At 61.2% G+C, this 26,076-nt stretch overlaps 1 protein-coding gene across 5 annotated transcripts; it reads left to right on the forward strand.

The window, feature by feature from the left end:
* KIF19 (kinesin family member 19) lies at window positions 1–25,881 on the forward strand. 5 transcript variants are annotated; one of them, XM_042966797.1, is made up of 20 exons: window positions 1–356; window positions 2,036–2,116; window positions 12,980–13,090; window positions 13,729–13,816; window positions 14,101–14,237; window positions 15,505–15,630; window positions 15,975–16,169; window positions 17,388–17,534; window positions 18,739–18,861; window positions 20,274–20,439; window positions 21,109–21,283; window positions 21,418–21,616; window positions 22,011–22,281; window positions 22,390–22,511; window positions 22,988–23,121; window positions 23,363–23,468; window positions 23,659–23,755; window positions 24,278–24,672; window positions 24,857–25,016; window positions 25,254–25,881. In XM_042966797.1, the coding sequence occupies exons 1-20, from the start codon at window positions 318–320 to the stop codon at window positions 25,382–25,384; spliced, it is 3,003 nt and encodes a 1,000-aa protein (XP_042822731.1). In that variant the 5' UTR covers window positions 1–317; the 3' UTR covers window positions 25,385–25,881. The 5 variants fall into 5 exon arrangements, with proteins under 5 accessions (XP_042822731.1, XP_042822732.1, XP_042822734.1 ...); XM_042966798.1 differs by having other exon boundaries at window positions 23,659–23,719; XM_042966800.1 differs by lacking the exon at window positions 1–356 and adding an exon at window positions 14,552–14,585 and having other exon boundaries at window positions 2,041–2,116.
* The last annotated feature ends 195 nt before the right edge of the window (window positions 25,882–26,076 follow it).

Below are 26,076 nucleotides of genomic sequence, written 5' to 3' on the forward strand. Positions count from 1 at the left end.
GGACGCAGGGCCGCCCTGCAGGGGCTGGAGGGACGCACGGGCGGGCAGTCCCCGCGGAAAGCGGCGCAGGCTCGGGCGCCTCCCCGGCGGAGGCGGCCAGCTCTCGCCAGCAGCGCGGAAGGGGCGGGGGCGCAGAGGCCCTCCCCTTGCCCCGCCTCCCGGTCAGCGCCCTTGGCCGCGGGCGCGTTGTTGGTTTCGGGTTGTCAGGCAGCGGCAGCGGCAGCGGCGCAGGGAGCCTGCGAGGGACCCGGCGGCGGTGGGGGTGCGGCTCGGCCATGCCCGCTGTCGCGGCCTGAGCCCCTCCACCCGCCGCAAGCATGAAGGACAGCAGGGACTCCAAGGACCAGCAACTCATGGTGAGACCCCGACACCCTCCTCCTCCTCGCCCCCGACACCCAGACCCTGACTCGGCGTCACAACCTGTACCCTCACCACCACTAAGAGGACACTGAGGACAAGGGATGGGACTGTCCAGGGCAACTTTCCCCAAGTCCTGGACGGCAGAAGGAAGGCACCGTGGCCATCCCGCCGGGGCCTGAAAAGTCAGCCTGGCTTCAACCCCACTCTCCCTTTACACCGTCCCGCCAGGGGACCCACCCCATCCCCAAAGCTTGTGCCTATGTCTCTGGGGCAACACTGCTCTCTGATCTAGAAAAGTCAGGTCTTGAATCCAGCTGCCCAGAGAAGGGAAAGTGGGGGTTTCCTCGGGAACCAGAGCTGTCCCCTAGCCTCGTGGGTTTGGGAGTTTAAAGGGATTGGGAGTCACAGGTAGACAAAGAGCCCCCACATACCCGAGGAGCTGGCACGGGGTTGAGAGTGGCTGGTCACTGGCTTGCCACACAGATACCGTCCAGTATTTCCTAGAAGTGCGGGAAGCAGCCAGCCCTCTTCCCTGAGCCCTGGGGTCTGGGGCAGATGAAGAGCAGGCATCTAGGGGTCAGGTAGGGACTGAAGACAGACCCCTGGTTATCAACGATGCCGTGTTGACACGATGAGGGGGAGGCTCAGTGACCCCAAGGCCACCGCCCCTCCCACCTCTCTCCCCATCCCCTAACTTCTGAGGCCTGGGAAGGGAGACTTTCGTCGCCAGCAGGTGGGTGGTTATGGAACTGGAGGATAATGTCACCCCCAGACACCACGCCTCTGCAGAGTGAGCTTGTGGCTCCAAAGAGGAGCTGGACCCCAGCCCCAAGAAAGCCCCAGGCTCTGGAATATTCTCTCTGGCGGTTTAGAATGTGTCTCTTTGAAAATGGCTGCCTTGGCCCACACGGGTGACGTGCCCCCAGGGCAGCAATGGAGAGCCTCCTGCTTCCCCCCTCCCCACAGAGGCTGAGGGGGCCGGTAGAGATGATCTGACAGACAGCAGAGGTCCCTCGGAGGGTCTTATTAGCAATATGTACGCATTCAGCAGGCATTTCCCCTTGGTCAGAAGAAATGCACCCCCTTGTACTTTGGGGGAGACCCGTGCACAGGATGAAGACCCATCGTCTCTCCCTGGCTGTGCTCTCTCGGTGCCCTGTGCTCTCTCACTCTCACGGCGCTGTGCTCAGTGGGAATGTGGCTGCGGTTGTCGGGATGTCACGGTGAAGTTCCCTCGGCCCAGCCCCAACCTGCCCACCAGCCAGCCCCGCGCCTTTAGCTGCGGTGCATCATTCACAGACGCACAGACGGGCTGCTCCAGTGCCGAGGCTCCAAGTTCAAAGCCTTGGGGAGCTGCAGGTGCCTAATTTGGGCGTGGGACTGATGCAGGCTGGAGAAGCAGACTGCTGTCTCCCCTGGGGCTCTCCCTGAGGCCCCGGGCTCCCCGGGGAAATTCACAGACTCAGATGCAACCTGCATGCTGTGGTCCTTCTCCCCTCCTCGCAGGTGGTGGCCTTGAACCCCCGAGTTTTCCTTAAGACCAAGGAGGCCTGGGATGCCTGCACAGAGGAGAACCCAGGGGGCTCGCCCAGGGGAATCCTGGGGTCCTCTCATCTTTCTGTCTGTCCAGCCAGCTCCCTCCATCTAATCTCAGGGGTCTGGCCTTCCCTCCTAGGTGGCGCTCCGGGTCCGGCCCATCAGCGTGGCAGAGCTGGAGGAAGGAGCCACCCTCATCGCCCATAAAGTGGATGAGCAGGTACCCGGGTCTGTGGCCAGGAGCTGCAGGGCAGGGCAGGGCAGGGCAGGGGTCTGCTGATACCTGGCGGGACAGGTACCTGCTCACCGGAGGGGAGGCGGGGGAGGAAGGGTCTGCGTGGCTTGAGGCATCATCCTTCCCCCATCCACTGAACTCTCAGTTGTTCCTGGATGACATCGTCAAGCAAACCAGGGTTCTTCTTCCAAGAAGCCTTTTCAGATTGACCCAAATGCAGCTGAAAGCTTCCCTAGCCTGGATGGGCCCTGAACTCCTCAGTCCGGCCATAAAATTTTCACACACTTTTCCATGTGCCCATGACGTGACTTCCCCACCTCGACATGCCTGCCACCCACAGAGCACATGTTTACATGGTCTAGGGCTAAAGCCTACCTCTGGTTCATGTTTTGCTAAGTCCTTGGATGCCTGCTTGTTCTCCTGGTCCTCATGTTATTGTGATGAGGTGAGCGGGGCAGGCCCCACGTCATCTGCACAGGAGGCAGTAAATATTTATCATGTACCCACGACACATGGGGGGCAGTGCTCAGAGCTGGAAACCCTGCCCTCGCTCCATTACTTTACAGTCCCGTACAGGGAGACAAAATCAAAGAATTAACCCCAACAGGGGCTTCGAGGAAACGCATAGTGCTGTGAGGGGGACTTGACCCAGCACAGGGGTCGGGGAGAGCTCCTGTAGGAGACGGTGCTTGAGGTGGAGAAGGGAACTTAGGTTGTGCATGAAGGGAGACATTTCAATCAGAGGGCCTTGCCTGTGCAAAGGCCCTGTGGTGGGAGGGATTGTGATGCCCTCGGGTAGCAGGAGAAGCCCGTGTGGCTCAAGCAGGAGAGAGAGGGCCGAGAGGTGTGAGGTGAGGCAGAGGATGTGGCAGGGGCCAGACCACACTCTCTTAGACCATGGCCCAGGATGTCTGTTTGGGGAGGCAGGGGAGGGCTCGGGAAGCCCGAGGGCCATGAGAAGTGAGCTGGAGGCAGACCGTAGGGCCTCTGGGCTCCCCTGGGGACAGGCACCCGCTCCAGCCTCTTCCTTCAGCTCTGATGGGCACAGCAAGGGGTGACTGGAAGGACCCCATCCGTCTGGGGAGGCCCCGCGGGAGTAGGATGAATACACCCAACAGTCATGCTGAGTAGGCTCTGCCGTTTGCCGACTGTGTGGCCTTCGGGCGGGTTGCTTCTAGAAGCCTCAGTTGTCTCATCTGTAAGCGGGGGGCAGCAACCATGATGTCCTCTCTAGAGGGTCGTTGTGGGTTCAAGTACGCTCAGTGCTTCCCAGGTGCCTGGTAGGGGCACACAGTAGGGGCTTAATAGCTGTAAGCTAACATCATCGATCAGCGACTGACAATTCCCCAGAGCTATCAGACCGGCCGAGTGAGAGGGGCCATCCTGATGAGCCAGAAGCCTCCTTCCAGGCAGGGGCCACTCCCTGTTTGTCCAACTTGTCCCCAAGAATATCAGGTCCTCGGGGCTGGGACAATGACGGCTCTCTTTCTCTGCCGCTCCTGGCTCCTGGCCGGAGTGGAGGCTGACAGATATTAACTGTTGCTGATGGAAGGGCTCTGGTCTAGGGAACAGCCCATTGTGTGCCCACACACGGCAAACACTGGCTCCTTTCTGTCCCTGCAAGTGGAGAGGGAGGGTCCAGCCCGATCTGGCCAAACCGCGTCTCTGAGAAGGTTCTGGGCCTGGGCCATCCTAACAGGGCTGCCCCCTTGTCAGCTTACAGATGTAGGGAGGGTCGTCTGAGTGGCGTGGGCTCGGGGCTGTCCACACAGACACTGGGTCCTGCAGGGAGAGCGCTGGGCCTCTGGCCTCGAGTTCCTTCTACCCGCACTGGGTTCAAAGGTGGCTCGCCTGGCCTGCGGTTTGGGTGTAGCCACAGCAATCGGCAGGCCAGGGACATCCTAAAACCCAGCCATCCCTCCGCTGACAGAGAAGGCCCTCGCAAGTAGGAGGTGAAGCCACGGGGTCCAAGAGACAAAACGGACAGCCCTCTTCCCTTGCCTCCTACTCTGACCTGTCTCCCATCTCCAGACCTTTGTCCCTGTCCAGTGACCCCCACGGTCTGTCTGCCAGGCCCCGAGGGACGCTCGGGGACGCAGCTCCAGTGGCTTCATTGATGGGCCAGCGGGTGGGTTTAGCGCTGTCCATTCCTCCTGAGTTCTGAAGCCTGGCGGGCCAGTGGGGTGACTTTGGGAGCGCCCCCAGGCCACCATGGCGGGGAGCAAAGATGCATGCGGGTCCAGGCGGCCTCCCAGTGTCCTGCCTCCTCGAAAGCAGATGTGTAGTTGGGATGCAGAGTCTCCCTGTACCCACTGCTTTCCGTCGCTCCCCTGCTTGTGGCCGTCATGACCTGTGTGGCCTGGCCCCACAGAAGGGCTCCCCAGTTCAGCTTCCTCTGGCCTGGGGTTCCCGGCTCTGCCTTTTCTCTGTGTCGGGTGGGCGGCTTTTCCCCTGCTGGTGCGGTCACAGGCTTGGGGGTGGGGAGCCCAGAGGTCACTGTTGAGGGCCCAGCCTCCTGAGCCTCAGCAGGGAGGCCGTGCGGCAGGGAGGTCCTGAGTTGGGAGAGGTGGTCCGAGAACTCCGTCACCCATGGGCTTGGGCCACTGTGAGGGGTCCGAGGACAGCCTCCCTTAGAGCTAGGCATTGTCCTCCTGGAGACGCGGGAAGTTATAGCAACAAGAATCTGCAAAGGGGACCCTCCCACAGGCAAAGTGTCCTTGGGGATCAGAGGCCCGTGTGCCCGGATTCTGGGGAAGCTAGGCTGAGGGTGTAGATTTGTAAAGGGGACGGTCTGGGTACCCTGGCAGGCTTGTGGTCTTAAGGCCCCCTTTTTAATCCAGGACCCAAATTGTAACACCTTTGAAGGATTTTGTGGGCTGATGGACGCACGGGGCTTCCCCAGTGCCTGGCACACAGTAGCGGTTTAACACATGTTAGTCTGTGTAAGGGCTGAAATGCAGGATGGTTTCCAGCCTAGAGGTGACACCTGGCCCACTTCCTGCGTCCCTGCCTCCGGTGCCAGACAGAGTCTCAGCCCAGGGGTCCCCAGATGGTCACCTCCCCACATATGTGTTCCTGGAAGGCTTTTTGGAGGAGCTTGGTCTCCTAGTAGCACGGGGGTGGGACTGGACCCTGACACCAGACCCCTCGGGGATGCTATGGATGAACACAGACGGAGAGCAGGTGCAGGCTGAGAGGCTGCAGGGGGCGGGGGGGGGGGGGAAGGGCGGAAGCTCCACCTCCTCCCTCCCACTCCCCACCCCCAACCAAGCCCGAAGCCCGCTGACCCTCCTCCCAGCACTTCCAGGCTGTTTACCTACAGGATTTAAGCCACCTGACAATATGTGTAATCCCATAATTAGCCTTTATCTGCTCCAAGCCCCATGTCACCCCGGTGCTCCTGGGGTCCCATCTGAGGGGCCACGCCCGGGGCCCTCAGGTCCTGGCGGGGGGGCCTCGGTCCTCATCAGAAGACAGGGAATTAAGAACCTGCCCCACCCCGCCTCAGAGCTGTTGAGATGCTTGTAGGAGATGGAGTAAGGGAGAGCCCCGGCCACACACACAGCAGCTGTGCAGGAGAAAGTACAGGGTGACAGGTGCCAAGGGCCACCGAGTGCTGTGGGGGCAGCTGGCCTTCCGCCCACTTCCCTACACACACACCTTCCAGATGCTTCTCGGCCCCGTTGCCCCAAAGAGCTGAGCCTGGTGGGGGGTGACTGGGAGGGGGTCTGAGGGTTCCCCAACCCCCCCACCCAGCCCCGTGCCAAGCCATCTCCCCGCCCATCTTTCCACCCCCTCCCTGCCCCAGCCAACCACCAATCTACTTTCCGTCTCTATGGATCCGCCTGTTCTGGACGTTTCGTATACATGGAATCTTGTACTCTGTGGTCCTTCGCGTCTGGCTTCTGTCGCTGAGCATCGTGTTTTCAAGGGTGGTCCCCACGGCAGCAGGCGTCGGCACCTCCTTCGTTTCTGTGGCCGAGTCCTCGTCCATGGGATAGATGCGGCACATTTTGTTGGCCCCTCATCAGTTGATGGGCGTTTGGGTCGTTTCCCACCTCTTGGCGAATGGGGACAAGGCTGCCCTCACGTAAGGGTGCCCACACTTAGCGGCTGTGTGGGTGCCAGGCAGGTGTGCTAGTTCAAAAGGCAGAGACGTGGGCCCCATTTCCCCAGAGATGCTGCTTCAGCGAACCGGGGGCGTGCCTAGGAGTCCACCTCCCGCACGGCCCCTGAGGGACTCTGCTGAGGGTGTTCGCAGACCCGTGAGAGGTGCAGCCCTATCTGCGCCCTGTGGCTCATGGTTCCCTTCATCCTTGCCCTCAGGGCCCCCAGAGTCCCGTAGGCAGGTGGCGGCCTGGCCTAAGCAGCCAGCTGAGCCTTGGTGGATTTCTGAGCTCCGCAGGCTCCTTTCCGGTCTTTTCTGTCTAGCCTGAAGGGGACACCCTTCTTGGGAGCAAAGTCTCCCTTCTTGGGCCCTCACAGGATGGTACATTTACTACTAGAAATATGGCCAGCAACAAATCCTCCTTCTTAAAGGAAAAGCAAACACAAATCCAGAAACAGCCTGACAGGGGTGAAACCCACCTGGCATCAGGCTTCTGTTTTGCTCTGCCTTGTTTGTGCCCCGAGAATAAAGGGGCTGCACGCCGGGATCTGGGGGCCTTCCCAGATTCTGCTTCTCTGCTGGGCCTTCCCGAAGAGGCTGGCAGTTATTGGTATGGTTTCCTCTTTCAAGGCGATGGCCCTGTTGGCCCTCCCCGACTTCCAACTAGGAGGAACTTGAGGCCCAGAGAGGTGATGTAGCTTCCTCAATGTCACACAGCAGGGTCGCCCCTAAACCCGATTTGTGGCACCCCTTCCCTTGGAGATCTTCATTGCCAGCCTTGGAGGCTTGAGAAGGAATGGTCTAGGTCAGAGGTTTTCAACTGGGGGCGATTTTGCCCTCCAGGGGACAATCTGGCAATGTCACAACCAGGAAAAGATCATGTTACTGGCATCTAATGGCCAGTGATACTGCTAAGCAGCCTGCAGGGCACAGGACAGGTCCTGTCATCGCGATCCAGCCGAGAGTGTCAATAGTGCCGAGACTGGGGAGCTCTGGTCTGGGGTGTGCCATTTAAAGGCCAGAAAGGAGCCAGTTAAAACTGCAAAGCTGGGCGCCTGCGGGGCTCAGTTGGTTAAGCATCTGACTTCGGCTCAGGACATGATTTCAGGGTTCGTGAGTTCGAGTCCCGCATTAGGTAAACTTGAGCCCCACTTCGGGTAAGCCCCACTTCTCTCTCTCTCTCAAAAAAAATAATAATAGTAATAAAATAAAAAATAAAACTGCAAAGCTGATCTGAGCAGCTTAGTGGTTTGTAGCAGGAGGAATTTCTGTTATGCTTTGTTCGAGGTATTTCTCACCTAGGAGATGCTGGGGAGGAGCCTGGTTCTTCATGGGACATAGTTTACAGATTAGACAACGCTCCGCCCAGCCTGAGGCCCCCTACATCCCCATGGATCTTGGGTTTCTGGGCTCACAGTCTGGGACAATGGAAAGGTCAAAATCTGCACTGACTTAAGAGCAGGTCTGGGAGGGAGGCAGTGGGGGCCTCTGATGAGTTAGTGGGGGAACTTCCCCCAGGCCACTTCCCCCACTCCTGGCTTGGCCTCCTGCCTCCCCCCAGCATTGGGAGGCCCCCATGTGCACTGTATGATCAATGTCCCCGTTGACGCCTCCCAGAGGCAGGTGCCCAGCGTGCCGTAGGTATGAACATTTATGACCCGGGGATTATGAAGGGGAGTGCCCGTGCCGAGCCCACCACTTTGGGGCCGCGGGAGGGGTTGGCCGAGGTCCCAAGTGGGTTCCAGAAACCCGCACCACCCCCCCACCCCCCCACCCCCCCGCCTGCACCAGGTGAGCCCGGTTGGCTGGTCTATGGTTCTCAAGGCTGCTGTAATGAAGTTCCCCAGACCGGGAGAATTTAACCACAGAAATGGATCTTTCCACAGCCCTGGAGGCCAGAAGTCCAAGGGGTTGACTCCTTCTGAGGCCCCGAGGGAGGGATCCGTCCAGGCCTCTCTCCCCGGCTTGCAGATGGCCGTCTTGTCCCTGTGTCTCTTCACGTCGTCTGTTTCCATGTGTGTCTGTGTCCAAACCTCCCCTTTTCAGGACACCAGTCCCCCTGGATGTAGGGCCCACCCTGCTCCAGAGGGACCTCATCTGAACCAATGACATCTGCAATGAGCCTATTTCCAAATAAAGCCACAATCAGAGTCTCGGGGGAGTTAGGACTTCAGCATTTGAATTTGGGGAGGACACAGTTCAACCCATACGAGGCGGGCATTCGCTCAGCCAGGCTGCTTCTGGCCGGCCCATTCCCCGGGAGGCAGCGCTAAGCGGCCTGGTGGTTGGGACCCTGGATTCTGGGACCCAGCAGCTCTCCGTCAAACCAGCTCTGTCCTTGTCAGGTGCAGCTTTGGCACCTCACCTATCTGATTCCTCATTACGACAAAAGGATCACGGGAGTGTCTGAGAAAATGTGTGCAAGGCGCTTGGCACTGAGCCTGGAACACACGGGGGTCCTCGGAAAGGCAGCTTTATTCAGCAAACATTCCTTGGGCGGATGCTGGGTGCCGACCAGGATGACATTTAGGGGGCACGTTGGAGGCCGCACAGGGGCCTCTCACAGCCGGGAACAGACAGCATGTGCTCACGGAGGGGGCCCAGATGGCTCGCCTTGCGGCCATCTCGGGCCTGTGCTCTGGAGATTCCAGGAGGTGAAGACAGGAGGGAAATTCTTGAGCTCTCTTCCCAACCCTGCAGTTCTCACAAGAACCCCCCACCCCCAGGGCTTCTGAGCTGAGAACCACTACCCACAGCTCGCCTCTCACCCCACATAGGCTTGTTCACGCTTTTCTCTAGAATGTTCGCCTCACCTCCCATCTCTCTGCCAACTCCTACTCGTCCCTTCTCTCTTTTTTTTAAGTTTATTGATTTATTTTGAGAGAGACAGAGAGAGTGAACAGGGGAGGGGCAGAGAGAGAGAATCCCAAGCAGGCTCCGCCCTGTCAGCGCAGAGCCCAACGTGGGGCTGGAACTCACGAACCAGGAAATCATGACCTGAGCTGAAACCGAGAGCCCGACGCTTAACAGACTGAGCCACTCAGGCGCCCCGCCTGCTCGTCCTTTAAAACTCGATTCTGGCACCACCTCTTCCAGGAAGCCTTCCGGAAGTGGTAAGGCTGGATCAGTGCCCCTCCTTGTGCTCCGACTGCCTCCTGTAAAGTCAGACATGGGGAAACCACATGTCACTTTCTCTCTCCCCAGTTTACTGCCTGGTACATAGAAGCTTCCCTTGACCTGCACTCCCCGTGCTGCTCTCTGGGGCGGCAGCCACGAGGGCCCGTCCCCAGCCCTCCCCATGGCTCAGCTCACCTGGCCGAGGGGCACAAGGGCTCCATTGTGTGCCAGAGTGGAGAGGGATAGGGGGCGATGCTCGGGAGCGTGGGGCGTGGGCCGGGGCCCGGGCAGATGGAGACCCAGACAAAGGCCTCTTTAAGAGGGGTCACGGCAGCTGTGCTGACAATGTACTGATTCAGGAGCCTGGATATCAAAGGAACCAAATGTCCAGGGTGCCGTGAACTTGTGGTGCCCGGAGATTGTTTGAAGGTGATGGGTGGGCGATAAGCCTCGGTGCGTGCGGCCCGCTGCGGGGGCGGGGGGGGGGGGCGCCCCTCAGGCAGCCGGCCCTACCCGCATCAGCAGGAGGGCTGGCGCCCGAGGGGGGAGACCTCCTTCAGGTTCCTGTCGCATCCCCCTGGGACCTGTCCAGGGGGCTCAGAGGCAGCTTTATCTTCATTTGGATCTGCAACTTGATCAGGGCTCATGCTGCTGGCTTTAGGGCCTCACACAGGAACTGGATCCTGGAGGAGGCTGATAGGGCATTCGGGCCGAAGCCCCGAGGGGGTGGCTGGGGACAGGTGGGCACCCCAGTAACAGCGCAGGCCCAGGCACCCCGCACTCAGCTTGCTGTGCCCACCTCGGCTTTGGCAAGCTATGAGGGGGCCAAGTCAGCGACCCCATTCCTACCCCGCACTAAGCCCCCGCCCAGCCTGTCTGGAGCTGTTCCAGCCTCTGTCCCTGCCCCCCACCCCCCACTGGCTTACCTGAAATTACCTGGTTGGATGAGACTTCCGGGTGAGACTCCTGCAGCCCGGCCTCCTCCGGGGACCTGCGCTATCTTCCCTGTTCTCTCTCTTCCGTAAGACTCCCAGGAGAGGGCCCTGCTGGGACCCCAAGGGTCTTAGACCAGTCTGCACGCAGTGAGCACGGGTGTGTACCTACCGCAGGGGTCCAGGCGGTGAAGCATCATACACCTAAGTGCTGACAGGAGTGTGGCAGGAGTCCCAGGCTGTGGCCTTCCCAGGACTGGGCCTCCTAAATCCTGGTGTTCAAAGGGGGTGCACCCAGAGGGACCCACTGTGGATCTCCCAAATCCACGGAGCTGGGCTGGGCTCCGGGGCGTGCTCCTGCTGCCTTGCCCTCAGCTCCCTCTGTCCCTCAGAGTGACCGCCCTCCCCCCTCCCCGCCCCCCACCCCCCACCTTATCTGTTCTCCAGCCCTTTTCAGGGCTGGCGGTGGCCCTGGCTCTCCCGCTGACCCAGGAAGGGAACGCAGTCACTGTACAACCTGGGATGGTCCTAGGACAGCCAGTCCTCCTCAGTGCCTTGTCCTGTGTTAGGCCTCAGTTTACCTCCTCGGTGAGCATCTCATCTCCAGAGTCTGGTTAGGTAGGGCTGATGTGCGCAGTGGGGGTGCTGGGGCCTCACTGGTGGGGAGAAGCCCTCCCACTGCCACATCCCACCCGGCACGGCCCCCGGACGAGCAGATGGCGTGTGTCAGAGCAGGTTCACAAAGGTGCCCAGGAGCACAGACCACCAGGGCCCCACCGTTCCTTAGCTACGCGACTTTGGGCCTCGATGTCCCCATCTGGAAACAATAATTATGAATTCATGGGAGAGGGCTCAGTGGAGGTGAGCCGCTGTTACTACGTACCGGGAGGAGGGGCTGGGTGTAAAGGCGCCCACGCCGTCCCTCATTACCACCTGCCCTCCCCCTGCAAGTAAAAGTTGCCGTGGGACCGTCATGCTGGCTATAACCACAGTCCGGCCCTGGAGCGCAGCTGAAACTCGTTTTCCCCTGGATGCCCCTCCCAAGCCGAGGCGCTCCCCGACACAGAGTCGCCTTGCAGGGGGCACCTCGATGGAGCGGCCGGGGCGGGGGACAGGGACCTGATCTGGAGGCTCCGCTCCTGGGGGGACTCAGGCAGGCGCAGAGTCGGTGGCACCCTGGTGGCCCCCTCCATGGTGAGGGTGGGGTGGCCCATTACCTGCGTCACTCACGCTGTCCCTCCTCACATCCCCTTGAATGAAGACCCTTGAGCACTTAGTCTATGTCTGGTGCTGTGCCCATACCCGCCATACACATATCGCCTGGGCTCTTCACAGTCCTGCAGGCGGGTGATATACCTGTCCCATCTGGTGGAGGAGGTGACCGAGGCCCAGGCGGGTTAAAGTGTTCACACAAGGCCATGCTGCTAACAAGACGTAGGATGGGCATCCAGACCTTGCCCTGCCTCGTCCTAAATCCACCCCCGACTCCAGCCCTCCCACACATCTTTGAATGTCTTCTGGCATTTCTGTGAGTCTGGGAACTGTCTCTTCCCGCTCCTACCCTAGGCCAAGAGCCTCTGGCCAAGACCCAGTTTTCTTCCTCTGCACCTGTCCTCAGAGTCCGGCACCAGGCTTAGCACACCCAGGACACTTGGGCCGAGGGAGGGGCAGAGTGGAGCTGGGTGCGGAGTGGGCTTGGAGATTGTTCTGGAAAATGGGCCCCTTGATCACCCTTGGAGCAGAGGAAGAACCTGGTGAGGTCCCTTGTGTATCCCCCAGCCACCCCACCTTCCCCCACACACAGAGCACAGATGCCCCTACCCTGCAGGGAGGGAGCCCGGAATGGCCAACCTGGACCTTCGTCCTCGCCTCCAACCCTGGGTCCCTCCATCCACCCCCAGCTCAGGGTCAAGGCTGCAGGCACCATTGATAAGTCACCCCACATCCCCCTCTCTGACACAAGTGGGCAGTCCTCAAGCCTAGCCCACTTCCCTCACCCCTGTCACCCAGCAGCCAGCGGCCCTGTGCTCCACCCCTGGGTCTCCCCACTGGCTGGGGGCAGGGCGCAGAGGGGTGAGGCAGGCAGGGTCTCAGGTACCACACAGAGGCAGTGAAGGGGCTGCAGGCTTTGAACCCAGATCCCGGGTTTTGAGTCCAGGGTTCCCCCTCCTGCTTCTGGTAGCTGAGCTTGGACAAGTTACTCCTCTGGGCCTCGGTTTCCTCATCTGTAGAGTGGGAATAATTATGGGCCTTACCGCCTGGCCTTGGAGTGGGGGGTTAAGCAAGTCCCTGCACCTAAAGGGTATAGAGTAGGTCCTGACCCAGAATAAATGTACAGCAAATGCAAGCCATTGTTACTGGTCCTACTTCTCTGGTAGAGGGGCCTGGGGCACCCAGGTCTGGGGCCTGGCTGGCTTGGGGCACCATGACGCCATCAGCTCCTTTGACACATTGTCAGTTGTTAGGGAGGCTTCCCCTTTGGGCATCCAGAGCCCAGTGCCCAGATCGGACACCCGAGGGGCTGAGCCTGGGGCTCAGGAGCCTGGGGCTGCGCAGCTCCAGGACCTCCAGCAGGACCCCTCCCACTGCTCAGCCCGTGTGCTGGGCCAGGAGAGCTGAGGTCAGTGTTGCCACTGGTGTGGGCCTGGAGCTCCCGGGTGACTGCCAGAGCCCCCTCGGGGACCTTTGCAGATGGTGGTTCTCATGGACCCAATGGAGGACCCCGATGATATCCTTCGAGCACACCGTTCCCGGGAGAAGTCCTACCTGTTTGACGTGGCCTTTGACTTCACCGCCACCCAGGTGAGGGAGGGCCTGGGCCTAGGGACATGCAGGAGCCCCTCTCCAACCTTTGCCCCACCCGGGAGGGAGCCCTCAGGCAACCCGGCCGTGGACCCTCAGCCCTCCCTCCACCACTTGCTCCCTGGCCTCCATGGTACCACGTCCCTGTGGGTGCAAATGTGTGTGCGCCTTCGTGGCTTGTGCTCAGCCTCAACGCATAGACAGACCTGAGTCAGTGCACGGACGCCACCCTCTGCAGGCACCCACACGGCACACCCCCAGGCTGGCCCCGCCCCCAGGAGCTGGAGGAAGGTGCTTGGAGCCCATCTGGCGCCGGGAGGAGAGTCTCGAGGAAGCCGACACCCTCCCAGATACCCCTCTTCTTGTCCATCTGGGGGATGCTCCCAGGAGCAGATGTAATGCGTCCTTGGGGCGGGGGGCCAGGAGCCAGCAGTGGGGGCAGGTGTCTCAGGTGTCCCGAGCTCTGTTTCAGGCTGGTGAAAGCAGAGACACCCACCCCTCACTCCCCGCCCCTACTTCTCAGGCTGAGAGCCCCAGAAACAGAACCTGCTCCTGCCCCGGGCCAGGACATGCCTGTGGGTGTGTGTGCTCTGTCCTGCCTGTACACCAGGCCCCTGACAATCTCCTCTTCCCTGCAGGAGATGGTGTATCAGGCCACCACCAAGAGCCTCATCGAAGGCGTCATCTCAGGCTACAACGCCACTGTCTTTGCTTATGGCCCCACAGGTGAGGCGAGACCCTGGGCCAGGACCGTATGCCCCTTCTGACCCCCTGGCCTCAGCTGAAGCAGGAGTCAAGGATGTGGCTTGATCCAAATGCCCGCAGGGCCCTCTGGCCGCAGAGGCCCCATCCCCCGCCGAGAATGCCATCCTCCTCGCCCCCCCACCTCCCTGGCCATTTGCGGGGTCCGGCCTTGGGGACAGACTCAGGTGTGGCAGGGAGAGCCCTGGTCCGGCTGAGCCGTGCTTCCGGCCCCCAACCAGCTTAACCACCACCTTGTTCTGCCCCAGGCTGTGGGAAAACCTACACTATGCTGGGCACGGACCGTGAGCCTGGCATCTACGTTCGGACCCTCAATGACCTCTTCCGTGCCATTGAGGAGACCAGCAATGACATGGAATATGAGGTGTCCATGTCCTACCTGGAGGTGAGCCCTCCCCTGACCCCAGCTTCAGCGAGAGGCCCGTAGGGCAGCCACACGCATTCCGTTGGCCCCATTTTGCCGAAACCCCGAGGTTCAGAGAGGTTACACAACCAGGCCAACATCACACAGTAAGTGAGGGAGCAGGGAGTCAAACTCAGGATCCTAGAGCTTTAAAGCCCAGCCCTGCCCCTTTTGCCACAATCCAAAGTAGCCTTGTCCCTGAGCAAAGACCTCAGCCACCCTCCCAGACGACGCCACACCTCAGCACCTCGCCATCAGCAAGGGCCCCTGCCTTAAAGTGGTATCTGCCCTGCCAGGCCACCTCCAGGAACCCTGTGTGCGTGGGTACAGGTAAGACCCGAGTACCTGGACAGGCTTGAGCCCACTGGCCTGGGTTACCCGGCCACGGCCCCTCCCGTGCCCACCCCGCGGGAGTGCGACTGCCAGGCACCGATGGGACAGCAGTGGTGGGAGCGTGCAGAGGCCAGAAGAGCCAGTGGGCTGCACTCCACCTGGCTCCGGGCCACCCTGGCTCCCTCCAGGAGCTGATAATCTCCTGGGTGACAGCTCAGGAAGGGCAGAGGTTGCTCCCAGCCACTGCTCCAGGGGCATAGTGTTGACTCAGCCAGCAAGATGCACTTGGGGGGGAGGGGAGGTTGCAGGGAGAAGTAGCATAAGGGTTGCCTAGCAACAGGCAGGGCTGGCCATCGGTCAGGTCCCCATCTTCTGCCCGGTGCCCAGCCCACCTGCACAGGGGATCCCACTTGTTTCTGAGGGTTTCTCTATCCGAGGTTCTGGCAGCCGGATGTTTCCCTGTGGACGCTGAAGTTCCCTTATCCCCACCCCATAGAAAGGAAGGGGTCTTTCTCCTTTATTAAAAAAATATATATATTTATTTATTTTGAGAGAGAGAGAGTGAGCATAAGCAGGGGAGGGGCAGAGAGGGAGAGAGAGAGAAAGAGAGAATCCCAAGCAGGCTCCACACTCAGCGCAGAGCCTGACGCGGGGCTCCAACTCAGAGCCGGGAGATCATGATCTGAGCCGAAATCAGGAGTCAGATGCTCAACTGACTGAGCCACCCAGGCGCCCCAGGGATCTTTCTCGTTAACCAGTTTCCCTGAAAGGAGCCTGGGGCTCCCAGGCTGGGGCTAAGAATGTGCGAGCTCCTCTCCCTTTCTTGCTTAGGAGGGATGGGGAACCTGGTCCTTGCCTGGACCACCTGCCATTGGTCTCCATTAACACCCCTCTCCCCCCCACACACACACATCAGATCTACAATGAGATGATCCGGGACCTGCTGAACCCCGCCCTGGGGTACCTAGAGCTGAGGGAGGACTCCAAAGGGGTGATCCAGGTGGCTGGAATCACTGAGGTCTCCACCATCAATGCCAAAGAGGCGAGTCTCATGCAACCCTTGGGGCAGTGGAGAGGGACATTCACCCGTGTGGGCAGGAGGGGACGGGGGACTGCAGCCAGGGCTCCACCGGCTCAGCTGGGGCCGGGGTCAGGACAGACGCAGAGAATCCTGTATGACTGCGCAAGCAGGGGGCGCTTGCCCCTGACTTCATGCCCTTCCTGGCTGCGCTGCCCCTGGGGACTAACCAGATAAGCAGCCTCCCAGCCCGCCCACCCGCCCTGGGCCCCTTCGCATCCCCACCCTGGGCCCCTTTGCAACCTCTAAGAGGAAGGACGTCCTTCCCAGATCCCCAGGAGTGGCGTCCTTCCCACCTCTCCACGCAGATCATGCAGCTGCTGATGAAGGGGAACCGGCAGAGGACCCAGGAGCCCACGGCGGCCAACCAGACGTCCTCCCGCTCCCACGCCGTGCTCCAGGTGGCCGTGCGCCAGCGCAGCCGGGTCAAAAATGTCCTGCAGGAGGTGCGGCAGGGCCGCCTGTTCATGATTGACCTGGCTGGCTCTGAGCGTGCCTCCCAGGTGAGGTCAGCTCCCCCAGGACTGGGGAGAATGTTTGGGGGGACCTGGGGGGAGGGCAGGGATGCTGAGCTCCTGGCTTCCCAGGAGATCAGGTTGGGGAAGCCATCTAGGGAGGGTAGGCGTGAGGGCTCCCCCTCGGTAAGGGACTGAGGAATGTCACAGAGGTGCATGAGGGGAAGGGGTGGGGGTGGGGTATCCTGGCTATTTGTGGGAAAGATCCTGGGATGAGGAGGGTTTCCCCAGGCAAGGAGACCAGCTGCCCAGGAGGAGGGGGGCTGGGAATGAGCGAGTCCACATAAGGAGCTGGGGCAGGGGAGACACACATCCCCGGACTCAGGGGGCCCTGCCGACCATGCTGGGGAGAGAGGAGGGTCCATTACCCTTTCTCAGAACACCCATCCTCACCCTGCCAGCCTGGCACTGCGGCCTCAGCCCGACAGCACCCAGTACCCAGTAGGTAGGCCAGGCCCCCCTCCTTCAGGCAAACCGGGAGGTTTCACGGTCACCCAAGTGATGAGGCCAGGTGATGTCACTGCTAGCAGATGCAAGGGACAGGATATCGGGCCGGGGAGAATTCAGAGGGTTTCATGTTTGAACTTGTGGAATTGGGTTGAAACGGGCGGGGGGGTGGGGTGGCGGTTCAAGAAACACACCCCTCTCTGCCAGGAAGGCCTGAGGGCTTCCTGGAGGGACCCAGGGGAGGGGAGCAGCCAGGGAGAGGAGGTGCGCCAGCTTTGGGGGGCCGGGCAGCTTTGAGCAGGGCTTCTTCAGCATTGACAGTGTCCCTGCAGGCCCAGGGACAGGAGGGGGATGACCCCCCCCCACACACACACACCTCCTCCTACCCCCACCCCCACCCCACCCCCGAAGCCCAGGGCGCCCTCTAGAGCCACGTGCCTGTGGTCTTGCCAGCTGTCAGCCTCCCTCCACGTCTTCCTTGGTGACATGGGGCCAGTCTTTGGGGGAGGACAAAGAGCCAGGCTCTCGGCCCTCCCCTGAAGCCTCCAGTCTGTCACTCTCCCCTGAGGCCTTCCTGTTGTCTCACCTTCTTGAACCCTGAAGAGACCAGGCCCTGGGGCACGGCCACATTCCAGGCCCCTGGTGGGGGTGGGGGGGAGGGGCTTGTGGCCCAAGACCACCCAGGGCGCAGGTGAAGCCCCTCCCCCTGCCCTACAAGGGCCCCGGTTCTGCCCACTTGCTCACCGCCCCCCACCCCAGACACAGAACCGTGGGCAGCGCATGAAGGAGGGGGCCCACATCAACCGCTCCCTGCTGGCCCTGGGCAACTGCATCAACGCGCTGAGCGACAAGAACAGTAACAAGTACATCAACTACCGCGACAGCAAGCTCACGAGGCTCCTGAAGGTACCAGCTGTGGCCCTGCCTGGGCACTGGGCCCCCAGAGCAGGGCTGCCCGATTCAGCAACTAAAAATACAAGACGCCCAGCGACACTGGAATTTCAGACAAACGATGAAATTTGTGTTAGTAGAAAGAAGTACATCCCATGCAGCGTTTGGGATATACTTGTACTAAAAAAAAAAAATCGTTCATCGTTTATCTGAAATTCAGATTTAACCAGGTGTTGTGTATTTTCCCTGGTGACCCTAACCAAAGAGTGGGCAACGGGGAGGGAAAAGCCATTCACTGGACAACCCCCCCACCCCGCACTGGGCTGCAGGCCTGAGGGAGCCAAGAGCTGCCTGGGTTGGGGGGTTCAGGTGTCTGCTATTTGGGGGCCCGCCCCTGGCTGGGCTGTGTTCGGTGCTTCATTCCACTGGCTTCTTTCTTCTTGAAGCAACCTCGTCATTGGGGAAATACTATTTCCATTTGCAGATGAGGAAACTGAGGCACAGAGGGGTTAAGTAACCTTCCGAAGGGCCCAGGATAATACAGGCTGGAAGGAGGATCCAGACAGAGTCTGTGGCCTAATATCGCAACTGCGGCGGCGTTAGCCAAGCCCCATGTCAGCCCGCCCCCATTACTGTGCCCACAGGCCACCGGGAGGTGGGGATGGTGACACAATTGAGCCTCAGCTTTCTCCCTGCTCCCCCCGCCCCTCCCCAGGGCTGTTCACACAGAGCAAGGGAGGGGGTGGCCACAGGCCACATTCAGCCTTCATACAGGGGTCCCCATCCCCTGTCTCGCACTCCAGCTGAAACAACAGTGCCATCAGCAGTCAGAAATGGGGGGCCGGGGGGCCCCTTGAAAGGCCAGAGGTGATGGGAAGGGGGAGGCACTTCTCGCTGCCTTTCCTCATGAGGGGAGGGAAAGGGAAAGCCGGGAGGCCCTGACCTGGATCAGATACTTGAAATCTACAAATGGGAATGTGGAGAAGAATCTGGAAGTGGGGAGGAGAGACAGCAGGGGGGCGGGAAACATCTGGACCCAGGGGAGACCATGTGAGGCCCAACACCAGCACCTGTGGGTGAGTGCGAGCATCTGTGAGTGTGCGTGTGACAGAGCGAAGGAGAGCACACCTCGTGGAGGGCATCGTGGACAGCCCGGCGGGAGCAGGGTCCCAGGGAGGTGGTCCCCGGCTGACAGCAGCCCGCCCTCCCTGCCATCCAGGATTCCCTGGGCGGGAACAGCCGCACCGTGATGATCGCCCACATCAGTCCCGCGAGCAGCGCCTTTGAGGAGTCCCGGAACACCCTGACCTACGCTGGCCGGGCCAAGAACATCAAGACCAGGGTGAGGGCCCTGCCTGGAGGGATTCCTGCCACCCCACCCCATTCTCTGGCACCAGCCACCGTGGCACTGGCCTCCTTCCCTAGTCCAATGTCACCCCACGCCCTTCCCCACACCCTCAACACCTGCGTGCCTGCCGGAAAGCGCACCGCTCCCGAGGGCCCCCTTCTCCTTGTTCAAGGTCATGTGCCCCCTGCCCCTATCCCCTTCCGTCTCCATTTTCGTCTTCAGATGCCCGTTCAGACGTTTACATTTTCAAAGCCCGTAACCTAACAGGCCAGCAGAGGCAGCTTTCACACGTCACCTCATTTGTTGCTCAAGTGAGGCCAGATTTACTATGCTCCCATCTCGTGGTTTAGGGAAATGAGGCTGAAGGAAGTTAAGTGACTCCCCAGCTGGGCACTGAAACTAGAAGTGGCCCTGCCTGGTTTCGGAGTCACCCTCAGGCAAATGCATTAGAATCCCCACCACCTGCTATAGGAAGTGTCTTTTTTTAATATGTATAAACTTTACTTATTTTGAGAGAGCGCGGGTGGGGGGAGGGGCAGAGAGAGAGGGAAAGAGAACCCGAGACTCTGAGCTGTCAGCGCAGAGCCTGATTCAGGGCTCGAACTCATGAACCACGAGATCATGACCTGAGCCGAAATCAAGAGTCAGACGCTCAACGGACTGAGCCCCCCCCAGGCGTCCTGGAAGTCTCTCTCTACCCGCGTGGGCGGAAGGGTGGGAATGTTCACCGCCTGAGAGCTAGAACTTAGCGAACGCTCCCCCGACCCCGCACTTTGTCAGCTACTGTCCAGGGGCTTTCGGTTTTATTCCAATCCTCAAGGAACTTAATGGGAGGAGGAGGCATGCCCTTGAAAAAGCTCACTGATAATTCAGAATATTACTAAGACAACAGTACCTGCTGAGGCCACTAGGGAACAGGGAGGTGGGGGTGAGCTGGCAGAACTGGGTGGGGCACTTTGGGGACTGAGAGTGGGACTCTGAAGGATGAGGAGGACAGTCCAGAAGGGCCAGCAGCAGTAAGAGGAGAGGTGTCAAGGGCAGGAAGGAAACGGTGTCTGTGGTAGTGGTGGGGACAGTAGGACGGTTCCTCAACCAGAGCAGAACATTCATGGAACAGTGCTTTTAAAAAAAAAATCGAGATAGCGGAGGGCCCCAGTGAAGGAGCCAGAGCATTTCTCCGGAGCAGTAGGGAGCCAGTGAAGGTGGATGAGCAGAAGCAGCATTTTAGGAGCACGGGTCTGGCAGAGGCGGGGGGGGGGGGGATAGGTTGGGGGGCTGGAAGCAAGGTTGGGGCCATTATCATCATCCAGGAAGACTAGGGAAAGAAGAGAAAGGAAGACCCTGCAGGCAGGCCCCAGTGTCTGGGGTGACTGTACCCGCTCTGCCCTGTTCCGCGCTTTCTGCAGGTGAAACAGAATCTGCTCAACGTCTCCTACCACATCGCCCAGTACACCAGCATCATCGCGGACCTGCGGGGCGAGATCCAGAGGCTCAAGTGCAAGATCGATGAGCAGGGTGGGCGGGGCCAGGCCCGGGGCCGGCCGGAGCGGGGTGACATCCGCCACATCCAAGGTGTGTGCTGGGAGCCCAGCTCAGGCAGCCCTCGGGGAGGGGAAGGGGGGCGGGGGTCAGGCGGTGCTGGGTTCAGATCCAGACTCGGGCATTTTCTGGCTGGGCGCCTTGGGCTACTCACTCAACTGCTCTGAGCCTTCCGTCCTGCAACTGTCAGGTGGAATCCTCATCTCCGTTTCAGAGACTTGACAGTAATTAAGACTGGGTGAGATCACACAAGTGACAGATGTGTGAGCATTTAGCTGCGGGGGGCACCACTCGGGCTACAGCGTAGGTCTGTGAGGCGGCGCCCGGCATCACTGGACCGAGCACCATCCTCTGTAGATTTGTGTGTTGGCTCTGATGGCTGTCCAACAGATGGCAGTAAAGTGTCTAAGGGGCACCTTTTATAGTTGACGTGAAGGTTCTGAAAGGACGAGCGGAAGCCCGGTTCACACAGAGGAGCTGAGAATCACCTTTGGGTCACAGCCTGAAGCCTCGATGTGGGGGTGGGGTGAGGGAGGAGGCAGCCATCTAGGAGGTGTTTTGGGAGGAGGTGGTGGGACAGGAAATGGTTTGGGAAGAAAGGGATGGGGGGGGTGGGTGGCGACCCAGGCCCAGACTTCCCCACCTGACCCTCCCTCCTCCACTCACTTCCTCTGCCCCCCCCCCATCCCATCCTCTGGGCAGCCGAGGTCCAACTTCACAGTGAGCAGGGCGAGCAGGCCGAGATGGGACAGTTGCGGGAGCAGCTCATCAGCGCCTTCCAGGAGCAGATGGACGTTCGGAGGCAGCTGCTGGAGCTGGAGAACCACGCCATGGAGGTCCAGATCGACACCTCCCGCCACCTGCTCACCATTGCCGGGTGAGCACCGCCTGCCCGGGCGCCGTCCAGGTCCCCGCCGGGGCCTGGGACAGAGGGGGCTGCGGCTGCGGGCTGTCCCCCCACGCCCTCCCGTGGTCTGACTCCCCCGTTTCCGGGGGTGGCGGCTGCGGCAGCTGGGAGCACGAGAAGTCACGCAGGGCGCTCAAATGGCGGGAGGAGCAGCGGAAGGAATCCTACACCAAGGACGACAGCGAGAAGGACTCAGACACGGGCGATGACCAGCCAGACACCCTGGAGCCCCCAGAAGTGGCCTCGGCCCGGGAGAGCATTGCTGCCCTGGTGGGCGAGCAGAAGAAGCTGCGGAAGCAGAAGGTGTCTGGGGCTGGGGGCGGGGCAGGGGGGGTGGGGGAAGAGGGAGAGGGGGCGGGGCAGGGGGGTGGGGGAAGAGGGAGAGGGGGCGGGGCGGTGCCATGAGCCCCGAGGGCATCGGACGGGCCGGGGTTGGGGCAGATATCCATGGGGCTGGCCCCAGGCGCAGGCCGCGGTCAGGGTGGCAAGGACGTGGGCGCGGAGGGGCCATTTAGGACCAGCCCCTGGTCGCCAGGCCCAAGACGCGGCTTCGAGGGTTGGCCTCAGAATGGAGCTTCGGCCCAGGGGGGAGCTCGGGAGTTTGGAGGGGCGCCGACGGGCTCAGCGTGGGGGCAGCGGCGGCTCGCGGGCCCGGCCGCCTGGCGCCGACCCCCCCCCCTCCCCCCCCCGCCCCTAGCTGGCGCTGGAGCAGCGCTGCCGCGAGCTGCGGGCGCGGGGCCGGCGCCTGGAGGAGACGCTGCCGCGGCGCATCGGCTCCGAGGAGCAGCGCGAGGTGCTCAGCCTGCTGTGCCGCGTGCACGAGCTGGAGGTGGAGAACACGGAGATGCAGTCGCACGCGCTGCTCCGGGACGGCGCGCTCCGCCACCGCCGCGAGGCCGTGCGCCGCCTGGAGCAGCACCGCAGCCTCTGCGACGAGATCATCCAAGGCCAGCGGCAGATCATCGACGGTGGGCTCCGCGCGCCCGAGCCACCCAGGTCCCCACCCCCACCCCCCACGCCCCGGACGCGCGGAGGGCCCGAGGGCACGCGCTGAGCCCCGCTCCTCCCCCCGGCAGACTACAACCTGGCCGTCCCGCAACGCCTGGAGGACCTATATGAAGTGTACCTGCGGGAGCTGGAGGAGGGCAGCCTGGAGCGGGCCACCATCATGGACCGAGTGGCCTCTCGGGCCCTGCAGGTGGGCGCGTGGGCAGGCCTGCGCATGCGCGCGAGCACAGGTGCTGGCGGAGGGGCTCGTGCCCAAGGCAGTGCCCGCAGGTAGCTGGGGTGCCAATGGGACCAGGCTGGCCGGGACCCCAGGGAGTTCACTCCCCTTCCTTCTTACCCCAACCCCAGCCTTGCCCAGCCTGAGTCAGAGCCCCGTCCCGGGGCATTCTTCTCTAGCACTTGTCCCTACCCAGGGTGTGAGGGTCAGGGCTGGCTATCTGAGGTATCACAAGTGGCTCCAGACGCCCTCCCAAGAGACCAGGCCATCAGGCAGTGCCCCCGGAAGTGACCAGAAGACCACCGTTTATCCCTCATGAGCCAGAACACGAACCCACTGCTCTCCCCAAACTCTTGGTCACCTTGTGAGCCCTTGTCACCCTGTGCTGTCACCTGGTCCAGGACCAAGTCTTCCGACTGCCCTCCCCTGCCTCCACCTTCCCTCCCCAGGACAGCTCCTTGCCCAGAATTGCCCCAGCAGGAACCGCGCTGACTCCGGAGTCTGACCCGGAGAGTGTGAAGACGCTGAGCTCTGAGGTCCAGCGCCCGCAGAACAGCATCCTCCCGCCCCTCAGCACGGAGAGGTGAGGCCAGAGACCACGTCCAGAGCGTCCTGCCAGCCTGAGCCACCACCTGCTGAGCCGTAGCCCAGGGATGCCAACCCAGACTAGAGCTAACTGGGGGAGAAGGAGCAGGAACGAAAGGGAGGGGGAGGCACCCATCTGGAGCCCGAACTCCTGGGTTCTCTCTCCCCTCGGGGTGGGGGTGGGACCTCAATGGGACCAGCCTGGCCAAGAGCCACTCATCCGCCTCTGCCAACCTCAGTGAAGCCAACCGCGTGTTCAAAGCCAGTCCCCGGGCCTGGCACGTGAAGAGCTCCTCTGTGCCCACCCCACCCCCCATCCAGATCGGCGGCCTGGTGACCCAGGAGGTGAGCACTGAGCACCACTGGCCCCGGGATCCTCTGCTGGGGGCGGGAGCACAGGGTAGACCGCCAGTGGTTGGGATGGAGCCTTTCCAAAATGGCCATCACTGCCCCCCCCGCCCCCCACCGAGGCCGCACTGTCTCTGCTGAGTGGGGCGTCTTAATGCCTTTCTCTTCTCAATCACTTCACCTGCAGGTGCCCCCTGAGGATGGCCCGGTCAGCCTGAGCAGCCGGATCAACTCTTCCCCCGACAGCAGTGAGAACCTATCAGAGATCCCCTTGTCCTACAAAGGTGTGCCCCCTGCCAGCCTGAGCCTGGCACCATTGAAACTTTGGTGCTACCCATTCTGTAAAGAGAGGCACCAATGCCCAGAGAGGATTATCCACCGGCTCAAGGACACACAGAGAGCTGACAGCACAATCAGAAGTTAGAACGGGGAGTACATGGCACTTAGGATCATGTCCCCCCCCCCCCGCCCCCTCCCGCGATAATAACTATAATAGCAAATATAGATGGAATCCCTACCCTCTGACTGCAGGCTAAGCCCATCTTCTCAGTTAATCCTCACAACGACCCTATGGGGTTAATGTCACCATCCCCACTTTACAGATGAAAGTAAGGCTTGGAAACTTGCCCCCCCCCCCCCCCCCCCCCCCCCCCCCCCCCCCGGTTTCTTAAACAGCAGGCAAGTGGGAGAGCTGGCCTTCCGGCTCTACTCATTTCCTGTCTCGGCAGAGGAGGGGCGTTGGAGGTGAGGGAGGGGGAGGAATATGTGATCCTGACCCCAGGTTGGGTGCTCCTTTCCCGCTGCAGAGAAGAAGGAGATCCTGACGGGCACCAAGTGCATCTCAGTGAAGGCGGCCAGGCGGCGCTCGCGGGCTTTGGGCGCCGAGGGGCGCCACCTGCTGGCACCTGCGATGGAGTGCAGCAGCCTGTCTCTGCCCTCGCTGAGTGAGGCCGATTCGCAGCCCCGGGGCCCTCTGGCCTGCAAGCGGCCACCCAGCCCCACGCTGCAGCACGCTGCCAGTGAGGACAACCTGTCTAGCAGCACAGGCGAGGCCCCATCCCAGGCAGTCGGGCCTGTCGGCGACGGCCCCGGGCCCTGGATGCGTGGCCAGAAGAAAAGCCCGGGCAAGAGACGGGAGGAGTCCCTGGAGGCCAAGAAGAGGAAACGGAGGTCCCGGTCCTTTGAGGTCACGGGGCAAGGGGTGAGGCAAAAGACAGGGCATGGGGTGTCTGCGCCCCTTCATTGTAGATGAGAGCCCGGACTCCTCCAGAGGCCCCAGGGCACCTCCAGCCCTGCGCCACCCTCCATGCCTCTGTCCCCGGGGCTGGCATGGGGGCATACACCATACGGCCCCGACTCACCTCACTGTTCTCCAACCACCGCAGCTCTCCCGCCCCAAGACACACCTCCTGGGGCCCCGTCCCACAGAGAGCATCTCGGACCACAGGGTGCCCGTGTGTGGACACCCAGCACCTGGTATCCGGCATCTGGGAAAGGTCACGCTGCCTTTGGCCAAGGTCAAACTCCCTCCAAGCCAGAGCACGGGTCAGTACCAGCGAGGGACGGAATGGGGAAGGGGAGCCCTTGGCCAGCCCAGGAAGGAGGCGTGTTGATCTCCCTGTACCTGTGGCCGTCCACGGTTGAAAACCGGGCTCTCACAGAAACGTCTATGGGACTGGTCTCTCGGGCTTGTGCCCCTGAGGAGTTCAAGGCCGCTGGATGACCAGAGAGGGAGTGGGAGGAATTCCTAACCCCCTGCTCCCGGCCCTTTCTCTGTTGCAGGCCCTGGGGACCCCTTACCCCTCGCTGTTCCCTCCAACCCAGCTGGTATTTCCCGACGGGCTGCCCGTGGGCCCCGCCTGCCTCATGGCGCAAGCACCCATGGCAAAGACGTACGCTTCCGGCATACCTGAGGGGACTGGAACCTGCCCTCCTGCCCCAAGGCTGGATGGGGTGTAGCAGAAAATAGGAGGTGGAGGCTGGGCGGATGGGGGTGACCTGCAAACAGGAGCTCAGGATCTCAGAAGGCTGGGGCTCCTGAGGCCCAGGAATCATGAGGGTGCCTGCCCAACACCTCCATGCTTTCGGTGCCACTGGGGAAGGGAGGTGAGCCCAGGAAGCATGGCCAGGATGACAGGACTTCCTGGCCTCCCTGCCCTGAATAGAACCCCGTTGCCAAAACCCTGTAGAAATGTGCGGCCAGACTCGGCCTTGGATGTGGAAGGGTGGTGAGGTGAAGGGAGCTGTTAGTGGGACAGGGCCCCTGGGCTCAAGTCTGGGGCAAGGCCATCCTGGATGGTTGGGGAGGTCACTTCAGTCACTTCACATACTATGGTTGGGGCAGAGGAGGATATCTGGTTTTGTTACTTGGCAGTATAATAATAAAATCCCATTTGGGTCTTGATGGTTATTTTGGAATCTAGACCTTGTCTGGAATGTGGGGTGCTCGTGACTGATAAAGAGGCAATCCGACTCCCTTCCTCCCTCCCTCCCCAACACCCATCTCCACCTGGCCGGTTCCACTGCATCAACCTACAAATACCTGGGAGAAAGGAGTTTTTCTCTAGACCCTCCCCGGGAAGTGGGGGGGGGGGGGCTAGCAAGG

This window comes from Panthera tigris, chromosome E1, assembly GCF_018350195.1.
Source record: "Panthera tigris isolate Pti1 chromosome E1, P.tigris_Pti1_mat1.1, whole genome shotgun sequence".
NCBI lineage: Eukaryota > Metazoa > Chordata > Mammalia > Carnivora > Felidae > Panthera > Panthera tigris.

Coding starts and splice junctions, on each gene's coding strand:
- KIF19 (XM_042966797.1), top strand. CDS start 318: ATGAAGGACAGCAGGGACTCCAAGGACCAGCAACTCATG. Junction 2,117..12,979: donor CCCATAAAGTGGATGAGCAG/GTACCCGGGTCT, acceptor GGACCTTTGCAG/ATGGTGGTTCTCATGGACCC. Junction 21,617..22,010: donor AGAAGCTGCGGAAGCAGAAG/GTGTCTGGGGCT, acceptor CCCCGCCCCTAG/CTGGCGCTGGAGCAGCGCTG.